At 36.4% G+C, this 20014-nt stretch overlaps 1 protein-coding gene across 3 annotated transcripts in view; it reads right to left on the bottom strand.

The window, feature by feature from the left end:
- Positions 1–20014, bottom strand: part of FBXL17 (F-box and leucine rich repeat protein 17) — a 291827-nt gene that overhangs the window by 180083 nt on the left and 91730 nt on the right. For all 3 annotated transcript variants that reach the window (XM_041120781.1, XM_030004066.2, XM_030004065.1), the window contains exon 6: positions 14696–14826. In XM_041120781.1, the coding sequence (XP_040976715.1) occupies positions 14696–14826 (131 nt within the window). The remainder of the gene's footprint in view (positions 1–14695; positions 14827–20014) is intronic.

The following is a 20014-nucleotide window of genomic DNA, read 5'->3' as shown; positions in this document are numbered from 1 at the left end:
TAGTCATAATACACTATAATCAGCTGAATTTTTAACTGAACTATTTCATGGTTTTAGTTTTTCTGCAGTTTTAAAAATGCAAGTAAAACAAAACATCTAGCCTATATCAAATACCTGACGAAAGGCATTCTCTCAATATAGCCTACGCGTGTCAAAATTTAAAAGATCACTTCAAAAAAATAAGAACCACTGCATACAATTTGTAGAAAAAGAAATGACTGAAAACTACCAGCCAGAAGAACTACATAAATTGTAAACAATAGAGCTATAAAATTCTGAACATAAGACCTTCTGCTTTAAGTACTTTATTCACAGGAGGAAAGTACTTTCAATATCTGAAAAGACTACATGAATATTTGAATGCCATCTGACAGGCCTTGCTTAGTAACATTTTATACACTGTTCAGTCTAAGCGGCTTATTGCTATGCCTTGTTGATAGATAGCTGCCAAGATCAGCATGCAAAAACAACTTCTGCAATACAATTATATCTAGACTTTGCAAATAAAATTTACCTGAAAAGATTCTAGTAAGGAAATATACACTTCAAGAGTGCTTTTTACTCTGAATTACATAAACAGATATCTTCTCAGTCACAGTAATCAAAAACATACAAAATTAACTTTGTTAGATCCTAGGTCAATCAATGTATAATTTATAAACATGCTGAAAATACGTCTGAATGAATGTATTTTATATTATATACCAAGTGTACAATTAATTGAGAACTATAAAAGACCTTTTGTCTCCTGTTAGTACTGTGAAAATCAAATTTATCTCAGTATTCTTCCAATTGAGTATGCTGGTTTTTTTCCTTTTTAAATCAACTCATGCTTCATTTTCTGGATTGAAGTAAACTACAACTTCAGTACACTTTCAAGGAGCTCAGCATCATGTATTGGCACGCTATATAGAGTATAACTCAATATAGTTTAGCTAACAGGAATTTGTAGGAGGAAAGAATCAGAGAGAGCAGAATAATTAAAGGTAGTCCACTGTACAGATATGAGAATTCAAAATTCAGTTTTGTAAATGAATTCCCTTGGGTTCTGTTCTACTCTGCACTGGGCAACATCTGCAAGCAGCACAACTGCATCTTTCTTGCAACCAGGCTTTTTAGATGCTGCATCTAGCCTCAGGTTTTGGCACAAAGGATTTAGCATGCGTAACTCTTGGTAAAGACTGAAACTGGAACACAGTGTGGCTTCAGCTAAAAAAACACTACTGTCTAATATGTTACTCCTGAAACAACCAAATCATAGTAACTCAGATTTAGAAACATACCTAGATGTAACTCTTACCTAGACTTAGACTTCCCTAAATAGGAAGCATTCATTCATTTAATACCTTTAGCATGCCTATACAAATGCAAAAATCTGTTATCACCCACCCAGAAAACACAGCATACTATGTCGAAGTTCTCTTGTTACATACACACTGTATCATATATTTATGTGTACATTTGCATACAATATGAAATAAAACAAACAAAAGCATAAACTTTAAAATATATACATTTTGAAAGAAAAATAACTAAAGATAAATAAAGTGGAAAAAATATCAAAATATTTCAGAAATAATTCAAAAACTTTAATTTCACTAACTTCATGTAACAAGTGTAAGGTCTATTTTAACACACAAGTTTTTTTCTGTGATGCCAGACTTATCATGTATGGCTGCTTGTTTTGCTGACTTCTGTAGAACATTCATTTAAAAGTACATTAGTTCATTTTATAGGAATGGAATTAAAGTATTAATCATTAATGACTTGCCATTTCTATTTGTGAAGACTCTTGTCCTAAAGGCAAACAAAAGAGAAGTCTATTTCACTAGCCACACAATTTAAACAGCTTTCCAAGTAGGTTAATATTTCATTGTAGCCTGCTTTCCCTCTGACTGTGGAAAACTTAAGAAGCTAGGAAAACACTACTGGCAGTGCTGTTCCTTCAGAAGATACTTCTCTCTTTCTTAGGAGAACTTTTCCTTTATTAGAGATCTATATGATTCATCAAAGATCTAGAAAAAGCCTTTACTAATGACAAGCTGGCAGGTCTTGGTAAATCCAGCTAGCTGCAGCATCTCAAGAGGTAACATGATCTTTTTTCACAAAAGGAAACAGAAGTACTACTGTAAAGAACTAAACAGACCCAGCAAAGCAAAGGCAGCTCTTTGCCTGTGTAAAACTAAACAGTTAAATATAGATGGGATTTTCATCAAAAATACTGACTGATCATGTGAATGGCAATAACCACCTTTAAAAATGTTTTAAACTCATCAAGAAAAATACAAAAATCTGAAATACTAAGTACTTGTAAACTAGTTTTATTTTAACTCTTACCCCTTTAGAAACAGGGAGAATTTATAAAGAAACTGCTTTTCCAGCAATCTTTTTAGATCATATAAAGATTGTATTAGCTGTCCTCTTTTTTGGTAAAAACCAAAACTACTTAAGATTATACATTGGTGACGGTACTAAGATCCTAGTCCTGTTTTTGTTTTTGTTTTGTTTTTAAAAAAAAAAGGGCAGGAAAATGTGGCTAGGGCAGCAGAGGGGGTAAGGAGGGATGACATCACATATAGAAAACAGTCCCTGGTTTTAGAAACAATGTTTTTAATCGTGCTGTGACAGTAGCAGACTACAAACCACAGTGCAGATTGAGTGGAACCTGACAAACCTGTTCCAGTGCACAACTATTCAGCACTGCTCTTAACAATCCCACTACCATAGGCTCACAACCATCTCTTAAATCCCATTGGCTAGATAAATTAGACTCTTACTAGAAGAAATCTGAAGAGGAGGAAAAGGAAAGACAAGAAATAAGACAGAGCTGGAGGAGGTAATGGGTACTGGGGGAGATAGGGAAAGAACGAGAACAGAAACCAAATTTTTCTCACTGTTCAATGTAAGCAGTAATATCAATAATGATGATGTCAATGTGTCTCACATTCCATGAGGACCTTCTTTAGGTCCTGCTTGGCCAATACATTTTCCAGGATTCAGAGATAATGATCTGTCCAAACACATCATGACAAACCTTAAAAAAATTGGGAGCCAGCAAGGAAGATGGCTGCTATGGTGAAGCTCACTTACTCTACCAGTTTTCTTAACTGAACAATCAAAACAAACTATCTCTAACAGCAAGTGTTAGTATGAGAATCACAGAATGGATGAGGATGGCAGGGACGTCTAGATGTCATCTGGTCCAACTTCCTGCTCAAGCAAGGCCACCTAGAGCCCTTGTCTCCAAGGAGGGAGACTCCACCACCTCCCTGGGCAACCTCTGCCAGAGCTTGGTCACCCTCACAGTGAAAAAGTGTTTCCTGATGTTCAGAGGGAACCTCCTGTGTTTCAGTGTGTGCTCATTGCCTCTGATCCTGTCACTGGGCATGACCGAAAGGAACCTGGCTCCATCCTCTTTGCACCATCCCTGCAGGTACTTTTATATATTGATGAGATCTCCCCGAGCCTTCTCTTCTCCAGGCTAAACAGTCCCTGCTCTCTCAGCCTGTCCTCACAGGAGAGATGCTCCAGTCCCTTCAACGTATTTGGGGCCCTTTGCAGGACTCTCTCCAGTATGCCTTTCTTGTACTGGGGAGCTCAGAAATGGACACAGTACTCCAGGTGTGGCATAATGCCAGAGAACACTCTACAGATTATAAAAATGGTCACCAGTGAAAAATTCAGGCTGTATTTAATTAGCAGGCAGGGTGTTTTCTGTCTTCCCCGTGATGTGAGTCCTGGAAATACTCTGCCCCTTCAAAGGTCAGCTGTACATGCTGGCTGAGTCCCAGCTTCCTTCTGGCACACAGAAGTGGGTATACACCAGTTTCTTCCTCACTCCATGAGATTAAAACCTGGATGCATGGACTTAAGGAAGTCTCAGACCACTTCACCACGGTGCTGAAAATCAGTAGATCATGATCACAGGGTATGCAGAGAAGTCAATGAGACTCCATTCCAAACACAAGTCAGTGTTTAGCCCTTTTATTTTCCTTTCTTTGCATCACTCGTTGTTCACTGTCTATACCCTACAGGCATCACCATGATCAACACTTTCAGTTTAAGTTACTGCTTATTTTCCTCATTACATTATTACTGCCAATTTCAGAACTACCTAGTCATTCATTCTGTCAGTTCAACTTTGATTCCATCGCCATCTTCCTCTTCAGGCATACTACAACTTTTCAAAGGTACATAAATTTTTCATCTCCTTTACAAGTCAGTACTTACCGGTTAATCTTGAATTCTAAAAATACAAAAATAATTACATTTAACATCATAGAAAATTCAGCATATACCAGCCGCATTTGGTTTTAACAAGAGTTAACCTGATCAGGATAGAAGGCAATTGGCATATAGCATCTAACACATTTCGTGTTTATGCAATGGCATGTTCCCAGCAATAACACGGGTCTTACGCTCACCTACACACAAAAAACCCACAAAAAACCTGCAAAATTATTTTAAGTTTCAGCTTATAACCCATGCAGCAAGGAATAGCCTAAAGCAAATTTAGGACATGGTTATGCTCCTTTCAAATGGTATTTATAATGGATATACTGACAGGCTCTAAACAATATAGTCAGTCCAGTAAATCATTAAGACAGCCGTCTCTTCTCTCTTTTTTTTTTAAGTACTGTGTCTATTCTGACTGCATGGTGAGTTACAGGTTGTAACCTCAGAATGCAATGGTAATTGCAATAAGGACTACATCTTTTCTGAACATTAGTGGGTTGGATTTTTTTATTTTTCTGTGCTACTTCAAATTAGAACACTGCAAATAATTTGTCTGTACAGAAATGATATATATACAAAACCTTTCAGTTTTCATGATGCACTAAAGACTCAGATTTATTTTCATCACGTATTTTCATGCCTTCAGGGAACACTGCATTTTCTTAATTTCTGTAAGGAATGTCATACAGAAAACAGTCAAGCCACATTTGTGTCAAGTCTGCCATTTTTAATTATTTGCAATCAAGTCTAAGCAATTTCTCCTTTGGTTTAACAAGTGCCTACCTATCTTCCAAAATTTGTTTTTATGCCATAACTCATAAAATTGTTTAGGCTGATGCTAGTCCCTTGCACTAAATTAATAACTAATCACAGGAGATATTTATCATCTCAAGTTTTTTACATGAGAATTGTCAGACTTAATCACACTCCTCATCTTTTCACTATTTACAGAGTTTCATTTATCATACATTTCAGCAGTGTGACAACAGTGGACCATTTTCCCCACTTCTCAAGTACGTAAACAAAGATAAAAGGGTGGCAAACATGACAATAGCTTGAAAGTTTTACTCTTTCTGACAACATCCATTTCCACCAGACAATGATTCCTAAAAAAACTATTTAAATATCAGTCATAGAGGGAAGTAGAATTAGCAAGCTAAAACGTCAATAAATGGACAGTTACACTTAGTTATAGAAAATGCATTCTAATTTTTATCATTGGTTAAACTTTGCAGACAGTACGAAAGTAATCTGTTCCAATCAAATGTTTGTAAAAAATAACATTCTTTGATAACAATGTCAAAGAAACTGTTCTCAGAAGGCTTTATAAAATGGGTTCAGGGCTTGTAACTAGAAGCTGAAAGGACTATTAACTCTGATAAGGATAGTGATTTGGGGGTTAACTGCTGAGATATGTGTTGAACCATATCCCAAATTTTTTTCAAACCACTTGCAGACAACTGAAAAGTAACATAACATTTAAACCAAAATTATACAGAATGACACAAATGTGTGGCCACTGCTAGATTCTGTGGGAAGTTCACCTTGCATTCCTGGGCATCTAAGATGTCATTCTCACACAGTATTGCGCAACAAGAGCAAAAACTAAATTATGTAAGATATCACTTCACCGAAATAAGGTATGACTGACAACTCCCAAGCCTACCAATTCAAACATTGCAGCATAAATACTACTCCAATGTTGTGATGAAATATTACAGAATATCTGTTTTGATAATCATAGTAAGAAAATTCATTCAACTTCACAATTTATTTGGTTACAGAAAAAAACTGACCCCTGGTAACCTGTTCTTAGTTGTGAAATGAAAACCACTGTTTCGGGTGCAGATACACCAGCAGGGGCTGCAGGGTGGTCTCAATGAGGAAAGGTCAGGGCTGCCCCATGCTGGACACAGTTGGTTCCAGCTGGCTCCAACAGTCCCAGAGAACAGCTGAGCCCCTCAGCCAAGATGGTGGCACCTCTGTGAAAGCATATTTAAAAAGGGCAAAAACACGCCACAACCGCACCAAACACAGAGAGGAGGAAGGAAGAGCAAGAGCATGAGAAACAGCAGTACAACCACCAAGGTCAGGGAAGGAGGAGGTGGAGGTTCTCCACTGCACTGGAGCAGATACCTACACTACAGCCCATGGAGGAGCCCACGCCAGAGTAAATGGATACTGCTAAAGCTGTGGCCCATGGAGAGCCCACACCAGAGAAGAGGAAACATGCGAGGAGGAAGGAGCATCAGAGACGAATCACTGTGTACTTACTGTAACACCCCTCTCCCCATCCCCCTCTATTGCTTCGGGCAGTAGAGAACTGAGGAGTGAAGATGTGAAGTTAAGCATGGGAAAGAGGCAGGAAAGGTGTTTTAATGTTTGCCATTTTGTTTCTCACTACCCAAATCTATTTCAACTAGTAATAAATTAGAAACAATCCTCCTCAAGTCAAATCTGTTTTGCCCTTGGCAGTAACTGGTAAAGTGATCTCCCTGTCTTTATCTCAACCATGAGCTTTTTCATTCCAATTTCCACCCCCCCCCCACCCCCAGTCCTGCTGAGAAGGGAATGAGTGGCTAGGTGGGTGTTTGGCTGTTAGACAAAGCTAACCTATGACAAGAATAAAACTGGAGTTATTTATGGAAGAATATAAATAGTAGACATAGCTAACAGACACAATAGTGTTTTATTTTTTGTTTGTCTGTATGTTTAGGTCAAAGAAACTACCATAAAATATTTTAGTAGACTTGTGTCAGGCCAAGATAATGGCACCTCTAGGAAAGCATATTTAAGAAAATGAAAAAATGCTGCACAGCAGAGTGTGAGAGAGAGGAGTGAAGACAATGTGAGAGAAGCAGCCCTGCAGACACCAAGGTCAGAGACGAAGGAGGGGAGGAGGTGCTCCAGGGGCCAGAGCAGAGATTCCCTTGCAGCCCATGGAGGAGACCATGGTGAAGCAGGTTGTCCCCCTGCAGCCTATGGAGGACCACATCATGCCACAGCAGATGGAGTTGCCCTGAGGGAAACTGCAGCCCATGGAGAGAAGCCCACGCAGGAGCATGTTTTCTGGCAGAAACTGTGGCCTGTGGTGGACCCATGCTTGGAGCAGTCTGTTCCTTATGGATCATACACCATTGAAGGGACCCAGACTGGAGCAGTTCTTGAAGAACTGCAGCCCATGGGAGACTGATACTGGAACAGTTGAAGGACAGGAGCCCCATGGAGAACTGTGATGAGTTAACCTTGGCTGGCTGCCAGGTGCCCACCAAGCCACTCTATCACTTCCCCTCCTCATCAGGACAAGGGGATAAAGTAAGATGAAAAAGTCTCATGAGAGAGATCACTCACCAATTACCATCACGGGCAAAACAGACTTGACTTGGAGACACTGATTTAATTTATTGTAAATTAAACAGAGCAGGATAATGAGAAAAAAGAACAAATTTAAAAACACCTCACCCCACCCCCCTTCCCCCACCTTTTTCCTGGGCTCAACTTCACTCCCAACTCCTTTACCTCCTCCCCGCAAACAGTACAGGGCAATGAGGAATGGGGGTTGCCATCAGTTCATAACATTTTGTCATCTCTGTCGCTCCTTCCTCCTCACACTCTTCCAGTATGGGGTGCCTCCCATGGGAGACAGTTTTCATGACCTTCTCCAACGTGGGTCATTCCCACAGGCTGCCGTTCTTCAAGAACTTCTCCAGCATGGGTCCTTTCCACAGGGTACAGTCCTTCAGGAATTCACTGCTCCAGTGTGGGTCCCCCACAGGGTCACAGTCCTGCCAGAAAACACGCTCCTGCATGGGCTTTCCATGGGGCCACAGCTTCCTTCAGGGCACATCTACCTGCTCCAGCATGGGGTCCTCCACGGGCTACTGGGTGGATATCTGCTCCATGGTAGACCTCCATGGGCTGCAGGGGGACAACCTGTGTCACCATGGTCTTCACCACAGGCCGCAGAGGAATCTCTGCTCCAGTGCCTGGAGCACCTCTTCCTTTTTCACTGACCTTGGTGTCCGTTTCTCCCACATATTCTCACTCCTCTCCCCTGGCTGCTGTTATGCAGTGTTTTTTACCCTTCTTAAACACGTTATCACATTGGCAATTGCCTCAGCCTTGGCCAGCAGCAGGTGTGGTGTCTATCCGACATAGGAGCAGCTTCTGGCATCTTCTCCCAGAAGGCACCCCTGCAGCTCCCCCCACTCCCAAAACCTTGCCACATAAACCCAGCACAAGAGCCCATGCTAGACCACAGGAAAAGTGTGAGGATGGAGCGCAAGAGTTGAAGTCTTATGAACTGACTGCAACCCCTGTTCTCCACCGCTCTGTGCTGCTTCAGGGGGAAGAGGTAGACAAGTTAGGAATGAAGGGTTAAAGTTGAGCCTGGGAAGAAGGGGAGCGTGAAGTAAGGTGGTTTATTTTTGCCCCTTTTTTCCCCTCACTATCCAAGTCTATTATTAATCGGCAATAAATTAATCTGTCCCAAGTCAAGTCTGTTCTGCCCATGACAGTAACTGGTGAGTGATCTCCCTGTCTTTTATCTTTACCCATGAGCTTTTCCATCTTTTTTTGTCCTCCTGTCCTTTTGTGGGGAGGTTGGGGGGGGGGGAGGGAAGGGGGGAGGAGTGACAATGCAGCTGTGTGGGCATCTGGCAGCCAGCCAACATTAACCCACCACTTTGGACTAATCACAAAGGATTTTTTTTTTTCATATATATTTTTTCATAATTGCTTTTAAAAAAAAGGAAATACAGAATGTAAAGTAGATAATTCACCAAAGCATGCCAATTATCCTTCTTTGTCCAACTTCTATGCTTTGTTTTGAAATTTAAAAAAATCTGACAGTCTAAAATCATTTTACAAAACATATCTGCAGGGTGAAGCAAATTTTCTTACAAATTTAATTAAAGAGCATGACATTCAAAAGCATAAGTAATTTTAAAAGTAAAATTAATTTGTGTTACATTATATAACTTCTTATGGAGTTCAAGTTTTTAATGTAGCTGACTAAACACCTGATAAATATGCAGGGAACTCAAAGGAGATCATCTTTCAGATAACACTGAAAAGATGAAATTAAATTAAAATTAAGAAATGCTTCATTCACCTAGAATGATTCATGACAAATATCATATAAAAGTATGGTTACTTTTCTGGAAGGCTCTACTATATCCCCAAGTCCAGATTACACAAAATGACAGGAATAAGTATCAGTGCTCCTGAAGCACTTTTCCACTTCAGTCAGATCAAAGGTGATGAATACTAAAATGCTGTATTAGCATTTGTAGTCACCACAGACAAAATGAACATTTTTGCCTGTGCAAAAATACAGGCAAGCTGAAAGCTTTATACATTTTTATTTTAGAAGTAATTTTATTAAAATAATTTCCACATCAAATATGCAGAGACTTATACTTTCAGTTAGAGAAGATTCATTTCAGTATATATCGTGAACATAATTCTAGCATTCATTAATCCTGCATTTTATTAAAAATATACTGTTAAGAACTGAGGTACTATTTTGATGCTCATGTCTGCTAATGAAATGTTGGGGCACTCACATACACCAGCAGCTCTAGGACTAAACATAGTGAGCTAACCACCTGCTGAGACCATCTTCAGCATTGTATCCTCTACCCACAACACATCCAGATCACAGCAGATGCTCCCAAGGCTGATTACATGGGTTCACAAGAACTCATGGTAGACAGTCAGTGCAGATTTTTTTTAACACTTCTCTAGCATATGGAAGATCACGATAACAATTTACTCTGCTAAGTAACAATGCAGAAACCCCCATATGCTCTATGCCAACATGTATGATACCCAATCCTGAGAAAATGATGTTGCATTAGTGACAGAGCAGAATAAAGCAGACCGAGCGTTTTCAAAGGAGAAAATGCTCCTTTCTTCTGTCTGTGCTGCTGCACTAATATTTTGGTTTTCAGGCTTATGGTCTGGCTTCTAACCATTTACCATGTTTCCTCTGAATTTCTTCCATATCTTGACTTCCTGACTACTACCCTTGTCAAAAGTCCATATTTCCAAGTTCCCCCATCTCGGACTCCAACCAGAATCCTCACCAACAAGTCTTAATCATTACAGTATGGGGAGACTGTCCCATTACACCACTTACTCTGGTTTATTTACAGTGACATTTCATGAAAGCACTACAGAAGGACAGCAGTTTTCTCAGAACTGGTATAATTAAACCAAATCCAGGTTTCCCATCTGTGCTGAAAGCTCAGGGAGATGCACATAACGCTTATCTTCCCCCACATCACTAATCAGAAGTCTGATGGAGGTAAGTGATACCACTACAAGGCCATCAACCAACACTACTTGCTGTTTTACTGGGCCATGCAGACCCTGCACATCTACCTCCAAGTCACAGCCATAGCTTACTCTCAACAACCTCCAGATGCTCTGCAAATCTCAGCACCTGCTAACAAAGTCACCTACAATCAGTGTGAGATAAATTATGTAAAAAAATATAGCTCTCCTGAGACATTATTAGAAGAACACTTGGCACCACCTACAGAGGAAGGACCAAAGTTCTCGAATGGTTAGGAAATTATTGTCCTGTGACTGCAAAACCAATCATTAATTTTGTTATGCAGCTGGAAACTTATCCCAGCTGACTGGCAGTGCTATGGCACCAAAAAAATCTCACTATAGCTCTAGATAAAGTTCCTTACCTTATCTGCACTATTCCCTGCACCATGATGTTTATTAAAAGAACCATAGATACAACAGGGACTGGCAAACATCCTCTGTACAAATATTACTAAGGGAGTGTTTTCAGTAAGAAGGATAACTTAAGCAAGCAGAAATACTCTAAAGACTTCACAGTCACTGCATGGCTTTTAAATGTCTATCTCTAGGCACCTTATGTAACACAGAAGTTGAAATGAATTGCAACTCAAAGTCCACAGTGATAAGGTTCACATAAAAATGTTAGATTAACTGCTGCTTGCTCCTTGGTCATTTATGGATACAATACATAGCAGGTTCCTCAAACTATTAGAAAAATCACGGATCCCTGAAAGCTTTGCCAATATGTCATACTACATTTTCCTGAATCCCCCATGAGGTTTATTTCTAGATGTCACTATTTTTAGTATATCAACTGGAATTCAAAAGAACAAATGCAGTGACCATTAAGACAACTTTAAGGTGATAAGGTTATTTAAATCAAGCCTCAGGGTATATTATTCACATCACCATGTATAGAGAACTCACTTTTACTCCCTTCCAATTGCAAAGACCTGAGATAATCTACTCATGATGCATACCAAAAAAATTTGCAGCTTTAGTTTTGTTCATATTTGAAAGTAGTATTAGGACTGTTTCTACAACATATTTAATTAACATGATAAATAGTATATGAAGCTTTTGAGGGAGCTGTAATACAGAAGAAATCATTCTGTTAGATTACTTTAATGGGTCTTTTTTTGATCTTAACTCTCAACTTTTAGAGACCTTTTTACAAGTCATTATAAGAGAACTATTTTTTTTTTTTCATTTTAAAACTGATGTCAAGAGAATCTTAGCTGAACATACTGAATATATTTTTTGCTTTAGGTAAAAATAAATTATTTTTTTACTGCCGTACATAAGCCTTTTAGATATATACTTTCAAAAACAAAAATAGCTTTAATCAAAGCAGAGAAATAATAGTTCTTGTTAATTCTTGCATGTGCAAAAGAATCGCAGCACCAAAAATGTTAGCAAGCACCTGCCATGCAGAGATCTTGCACTTTCTAAGTTTCAGTTCCTTTCAGTTACTTAGCAAGAAATGTAATGGTCACAGCATTAGATCTAACACTGTCACAGGCAAGAGAGCACTATAAATGTTCTGGGGCCACAGCCTTGCTTATGGAAAGAATTTATATGGATTTTTGGAAACAATAAAGAAATCTAAAATAAAGTTTTAAAACAGTGATTTACTTCTGCTGTAAAACCTACTAATAATCAACTACCTTTAAGAGATAATTCTCAGATACATCTTTAAGCTATACCAGTATTTTTGAGAACTTTCTAGTTTTCTTTCACCTTTGGTTCTGCACAAAGGAATGGAGGAAAACAGTTTTCCAAGGCTTTAAAGAAAAGAAAAAAAAAAACCCTCAGTAATTCCAGAAAGAACAAAAAAGTGGTTTAAGTCTGAAAAAAATCTGGAATAGAAGCCCTATGTAGTTGGATCTCACACGTAAGCAGACTTGTTAATGGGGATGAGAGGTGAAGTGGTGGAACTGATCTCCCTATTTTAAAACTAAGTCAGGTAAAACATTGGACTGCTACTATCTCATTTATGCTGGAAACAATGATAAACAAAAGGTTTACTCAAAGGTATCAAGATGCAGAATCTCCTCTGACATCCCCTCTGACTAGGAGCCATCAAATGGCATCAAATAAAAACCAAAAAAATAAAGCTCATCTTGCCTTAAACCATTAGTAAACTAATTTAGTTAGCTTAAATTAACTTGGGTTTTTACCCAAGGTAAGCACCTGAACAGTCCTGTAAAATTCTGGAGGATCACTCACATCCTCAAAGTGAATATGCTCCTAATACTCTGCTGAACTGGTGTCTACATTGACTACAGCCCAGTGGTTGCATCATGTTCCTTTTATGTAATTTTCAGCAATTCTTAATTCAGTGTTTTGGAGGAGTAGGGAAAATGACTTTATTCAGTTAAGACTAGTAATTGAAGCTTCATCTCACTTGTAAAATAGGAAAAAAAGTTAAATTGCCAAATGACTGCCTATGAATAAGATTTAACAAAAGGCTTTAATTATTTTGTAAATTCTCTCTTTGTTTGCTTTTAGCTAGAAGCTAATTTAAATAGCTAAACTTAAATATGTAGCCAAGTTTTAGTTATCAGTCACATGTTGAAAAAGAACTGACAGGTATGATCAGAAATAAACACAAAATGGAAAGAATGACAGAGACGGAAGTCAATGAGCTAAAAGTTCACATACAACAGCAGGTTATCTGTCATTGCTGAAAAGGGTTTCCTTTTCTTGTTAAGCTTCATAATTCAATCTATATTCAGTATGAAGTTTTAGAGTCACATGCATATAATTAAAAGATGTATTTCTTATTCTGGTAATTCTAGTAAAGTAACTTCAAGAACAGTTTGATATCAGTTTAGATCATACTTAGCAGATTGTCCTCAAAATTTTCAGGCAGAAAGGTATACCATTTCTAAGTACTTTAATTAAAACCTGAAAAGTGTTTGTCTTAAATTTACATTTTTCTTCTTAATATTTTTTCTGACTTATTCTAAAATTTTCCATTACAGTAGCCTTATTCTGCATATGAACAGAAAGATCTAAGGCAAGTATAAGCTTTCAAAACCAGTGAAGTTACATTAAGGGTCTGACCTAAACCTACAAAACCAAAAAATAATCTTAAAGGCTAAAAGGAGTTGTAGTAAAAGTTCAATGGTACTTCCTATTCAACACATTACAATTTTAGTATTTTTAGAACATTATACTTTCACCAAAGTCTAAGCTCATTTACAGTTTAGCACATTCTTAAAGACTTAAGAAAATCTTGAAAGAAAGTATGTTACAAAAAATGTGCAACCATAGGGAAGAAGTACCATTGCTAAAACATATCATTCTGGTTTATGAGAAACTGTTTTAGAACCTCTCTCTGTTAAAAGTGTCTCTTTCCTTTTTCTTAAAGCACCAGTTGTAATAAACCAGTCTGTTAAAAGTAATTCAAAATGTTCTTTCTTGTGCACCTTGAGGTAGTGGCTTTGCTCAATTTTCTCATTTTAAAAGGAAATTTCCACTTTTTAAATTCTCAGTATTTTTCATTTTTCATCTGATCTGCAATATAATTATACATCACCTGTATGCATTTACTTAATGTTAAAATAAATTACTTGATCAAAAAGACAGAATATAGCAGGATAGGAGGTATTCTGGTCAAAAAAAAAAGCCTAAGGTAACACCCCAGTTATTCTTTCAGTATCAGTCTGGAAAGCCTCCTTGCAAAAAAAATGAAGGACTTGTTGCTTTCTAAAAAAACATGAATTCCACTACTTAACTGAAAAGCATTTTATTTTTCCTTATACAGTCAAAATACGCTTCATTGTTTGTATGCATATAAATGTTTAAATCCTGGCTACCTACTGAAGGAGTCATAATTGCAATTGGACATTTCAATCACACATGGTAAAGAGCACATTCTCATTAAATCTACAGGAAACAGATTAGTGCTGCCATCTAGTTATAATTAAACTTTTCTCCACTGCAGAAATATACAAACACTCTGTAAAACACCTGTCTAGATGATTTACCCCCCAAACAAACAAGAACACTCAGAAAACACTGCTTGCTTTTATAGATCTCCTTCAACCCCTGAGCCATGAGGAATTATTCTCAACTAATACAACTAGTTAAATTTGCTTTATACTGGTTTTAGATGCTACAAAGAAGTTACCTGTCATTAATGATCCAGTTCAGACACAGATTGAGGGAATTAAGGTTTTTGCATCTCTTTACTATTTCCATCACTGTTTCATTGTCCAGTTCTGTGATATGACGTAGATCCAAGCTGGAAAGGTTTCTTAGCTATTGAGACAAAGATGATAGAAAGAAATAATCTGAAATTTGTTCACATACATAACTGTTGTAAGAACTGTTAAACTTTTTGGAATCACATGTAATATGTGCAAGCTACTCAAGAAAGATGAGATTACTATATTTTTCACAAAAAGGAAATATAACAGAGATATTCATAGAATCCAACTTTAGCAAATTTGGAATTCAGGCACTCAGTTACTCCATGAAATCAAGACACTCTCACTCATAGCCCAATACATCTACAATAGGGGCCAAGGCCTTCCTCTTTTTAACTATACGGGGTATAAGATACCAAGGTAGCACATCAACTCATTTAATTATATGAAAAACAGGGCATGGGAGGAAGGGGAGACAGCACATTTGTGCTTAGATTCAAATGCATGTGATTGAAGACTCCAAAGTCTAAGGCTTTCAAATTAAGTAAATATTACAAACTCCCTGGAAAATACAGTATTTATACTGTAGTCTCACCTGCACAGCCTTCAAAAATAATTTGAATATTCTGACAAACAAAAGTTGGAGTCACAGAACAATACGATTAAGATTTATGCAGATTAAACTGATTTATTACTATTGTTTAACATTGCAATGTCCTTCAAAAGCAAACAAAACCCTCTTAACTACTTTTATGAGCTATGGATTCAGAGAAGAAAATTTTTATAGATTTCTGCAGTATCCTTAAACAACGGATCAGTTTAGTCATAATAACCCCCAAGTGCTGTTTGCTTTTTAAGCTGTCTGAAACAATCTCTGTTATGCTCTGGAAAAATAATTGCATTAGGTAACACTGACACTTTAATTAAATTTACCTTCCCTGTAAGAAAGAAAAAATAATCCTATTCAGTGATTTAAGTCACTAAGGATTTGATTAAGTAAAGGCATACAACTGAGATCATATAATTGGTCCACTTCAGTAGTTAATTATTAAGTCAATGTATTTAAGGAAAAAACAAAAAGGGGGGGGGGGGGGGGGGAGAAAAGATAAAAAGAAAAGGAAAAAAAAAGGACTTCAAATGTAGGTAGTCTTCTACAGAAACTGGTGTTCTTGTGTTTTGTTCCAACAAACAAAACAAGCACAAAATTAAGGAACCTGACCTCTGAGAAACAACTGCAGGGTATTGTCTAGAGGAAGTAGGACAATAATACTCCTGTTATTAGGATACTACCACAGGTGTACTGTGGAGGTGCTTGTTGTAATCCCATTGAACTTCTGATAATCCTACTTGCCTATTAGGGAGAAAAGCACATAATGATTGATACTATGTTGGTAAAATGGACAGATTTTACAAGCTCTGCCTCTCTGCATTTCATACATACTGCTCTAGCAGGAAGTTTAAAAGACTTATCTTCTATGCACTCAAAAAAAGCTCACAATCAATCCCTCATTTCTTCTGCATAAATTAAAAGAACGGGAATAGCTTCATACAACTATTCATATTAGATACTTCAGCCTTTATACTATGCTGGCAATAAGATGGTCAATGTCTATGACATAGGAAATAAACCTACTGGACAATTCAACAATGTGTATGTTCTACGACAGTAAACAAATATCTACCAGGAGACATCAAAGACATGCAGAAAATCTTCCCATTAAAAAAAAACCACAAACCCAGAATTCTTAACTAAAACATGCTTTCTTTCACAACAACAGTCTTCTTATGAGCAGGTGACAATACTGGTGATACTTTTGTCATTATTATTACTTACAGAGTAAAAAACATAAACTTACACTAAGGATAAAACAATGCAGAGGTAAGTGCTTCTTTAAAAAGTGTCTAACTAACATGGCTTCAAATTAGTTAAGAGGTAACAGTAGAGTACCTCACCGAGGCAATGATGAACGTAGCAGAAAAAAATTGTGATTTCCCAGGAAAAAAAGACTTTTGCATTGCATGTGTAGACTCAAAAACTAAACTGAATTCCTAGTATTCCTATTGACCAAATCAATAGGGTTTCCAAGGTAGATTTTAACCTTTACCATCACAAGAGAATGATCATTCCCTCATTGTTTCTTTCCTTCATACTAATAATGGTCTACCATTATATTCAATATACAGTAACTCAACCATCACTTGCCTTTTTACTGTCACATTCATTCATTTTGAACAGCCTACCTAACACCTGACCTACTTGGTAGGTTAATTCTTTTTATCAGACACAATGTACTTGATCCATAAAACCTCACTGTCTTAGAATTTCGAAGTAACTGCTTCAGATTGATGCAAACTCCTCAAGAATAATTTGATCTATACAACTTCACTATTGCCATTTCAGATGAGTGAATGACTTTCAAGAGCTGAAGAACTGGATACACATTCCCTTAAGTAATGGACCTTCTGTCGTGATTTTGTATTAATCTGAACATGACAGGTGAAAAGAATACCCCTTTGCCTATTTAAATTTGAGGTATCAACATCTTATTACAGGTAAGAGAATTGTTATAAATGTATATGTAACCATTTTTCATTAAAAAAATGGGATGGATACTTTAATGACAAATGTCCTATTTTATATTTTATCTGGAAAAGCAATTTTAAGGGGTTAATGATACAATGCTGAATTCTTTATTAATCACTAATATTATAAAAAATGGCAAGAAAAATTACCTAAGTTTATATTCTACCTCTAACCCTCATATCTAAAAGTAGTATGATATAAAAAACGTTAACAAATTAGCATTTTTCCACAGGAAAAGGATACTCTGTGACTTAAATACACAATCTTAGGGCACCAGTATGAATAAAGCTTTTCCTTTTTTTTTTTTTTTTCAATCAAAAACAATTTTCTTCATGCAGCAATACCATTTTATTGAGCAATTTCAGGGCCATTCTTCTACAGATATTCACACTTTTCTTCAACTCTTAGTTTTATAGCTCTACAAAGGATGCTCAGCATGAGCAGAATTTAAACTTTGAACTCAGCTCCAGCAGACAAAAATGTTTTAACTGAAGAAGGAATATTTAATGTGACAATAAAACAGACAATGCCAATAGTAGGCAGACGGCTTAAAAATACAAAATAGAAAATAAAAGACATAAGAGAAAGCAAGAACAGTTAAAGTAATTTTCGGTGCTACATATATACACAACCTTGCTGAAATTACTGAATATTGACTCAGTATTAAAATTGTATGAGATAGTGTAATAATAGCATTTAAGTTTCAGAGAAAGTCTAGTTAGATGAATGAGATTAGAAGGGAACAGAATATGTTGGCCCCTTCCTCTCAGTCCCACTAACAGAGAATTGACAGCCTGGTATGTAAAGGTTTTGTGAAGAGATTGCCTGTTAAAATGTACTGAATGGGAATTGTTCTACTGTGAATGACAGATGCAAAAGAACCATTTAGATTACAAAATTGTTTTGGGCAAAGGAATTCTGAAAAAACAAGCTTCAGTTCTTTTAAAAAGATATTAAAATTAAAAAATTAAATACTATTATTTTTAAGAAATTACCTACTACGTTTGGATCTCAAATATTTTGAATTATGATAAAATAATTTTTGTTTAATAATTTTGTTGATTGGTTTAAATGAAATCTTATGGAGGTTGATGTATTTAAAGATTCAGAGATTATCATACTATTTGTGTGCCTGAATGTTATGCAGTTTGTAAGACTTCTGTCTTGATTATTGGAACTTGTAATATTAAAATATGTACAACGCTAATCAAGAAGATAGAGCATTTGAAAACTATCATAACCAAAAAAGAGAGAGAGAAAGAGAATATGCCTGTTTTGAGACTGTTCAAGTTTAGGATAAATTTCATATACTTTAGATGATAAAAAATTACTATTACCATTGGGATCACAGGTAATTTTTCAGTGTGGGTGTATCAACTCCTGTGAATATTTAGCTGTTACTGTAGGGGACTACTAATATATTATAATATTATGATAATATAATATTATTTTTGGTTGGTTGGGTTCTTTTGTTCCCCCTACGCTTCCACAATTCCTGTAGAAATATGCTTCCTTAAAAATCATAGAATAGAATGGAATCATAGAATCATTTAAGTTGGAAAAGACCTTTAAGATCGAGTCCAACTGTAAACCTAACACTGCCAAGTCCACCACTAAACAATTCACATAAGATCAATCCTCTTCAGAACTAAAGCCAAATTATTTCTGAAGGAAAGTGTTCATAAGGTCTTAATGAGCTTTAAATTCACATCTTTCACTAATTAAGCTTAATTTTCTTGAAACTCTCTGCGTATACATGCCTTCAAGGAATAAACTGCTCTCTGATTTAAGCCCCCCAAAGCAAATGTACGATCACAGGAAATTAAAAATAGTAACCTACAAAAATTGTAAATCACATTCTTTTTATTATTATGTCAATAGAATCTATAAACTATTTTTTAAAAAGTCACATACATTAATTTTTACTTAAGAGCTGAAGTAACTGAACTATATTATTGAGATAAACTGTGTTTCTGAAACAGTAATCATACATGGTTTCAAGAATTGGAAAATGATTGAATAGTTAACGGAAGAAACTATTTTCCCATAGACTGATTTAATGTTCTACACATTCACAACTTTTTATTTCATTTCTTCAAGTTAAATATTGCAGAACATTGAGCTTCCATTGCTTAAATAAGTACACGTTCAAAACCTGTGTTGTAAGCACAGAGACTTAATTTACATTACTTACAAAAAACAAGAGAAAGTTTGTTTAGAATAGTGTAGGTATTTGTAAAAAACCCATGCCTGAGGAAAAAAGGGAGTTGAAAAATATATGTTAACTAAGGAAACAAATTTATTCAATAGATTCCTTTGTTTTGTAATGTACAACAGCAAAACACAATAGGAAAGTGAATGACATCTGTATTCAAGCTGCTACTCCTTCCAAGATGACTGATAATAATTATTTGGGGGTTGACTTTTTGCATGCATACTTTTACAACTTATGCTACAAAAATAAATAATTTTAGAAAGGAGAGCAATATAAGACCCACTGTAGAGACCCACTTGTACATACATAAAAACTACACATATAGTACCCATGCTACAAGACTTATTTCCAGTTTATAAACTTTAAAAGTTGCTGTTAAATTACATTATCACTGATTCATAGTTTACTCTCTCTGTTATTTACTCTCAAGTACCTCCAATCAACTGTTGGTTTTGGTTTTTTTTTTTTTAAAGTTTCACACACCCACAGAGCACTGAAACC

This window comes from Aquila chrysaetos, chromosome Z, assembly GCF_900496995.4.
Source record: "Aquila chrysaetos chrysaetos chromosome Z, bAquChr1.4, whole genome shotgun sequence".
In the NCBI taxonomy this organism is placed as follows: Eukaryota; Metazoa; Chordata; class Aves; order Accipitriformes; family Accipitridae; genus Aquila; species Aquila chrysaetos.
The sequence above is the reverse complement of the archived record's forward strand: the minus strand, read 5'-3'. Positions and strand labels throughout refer to the sequence as shown.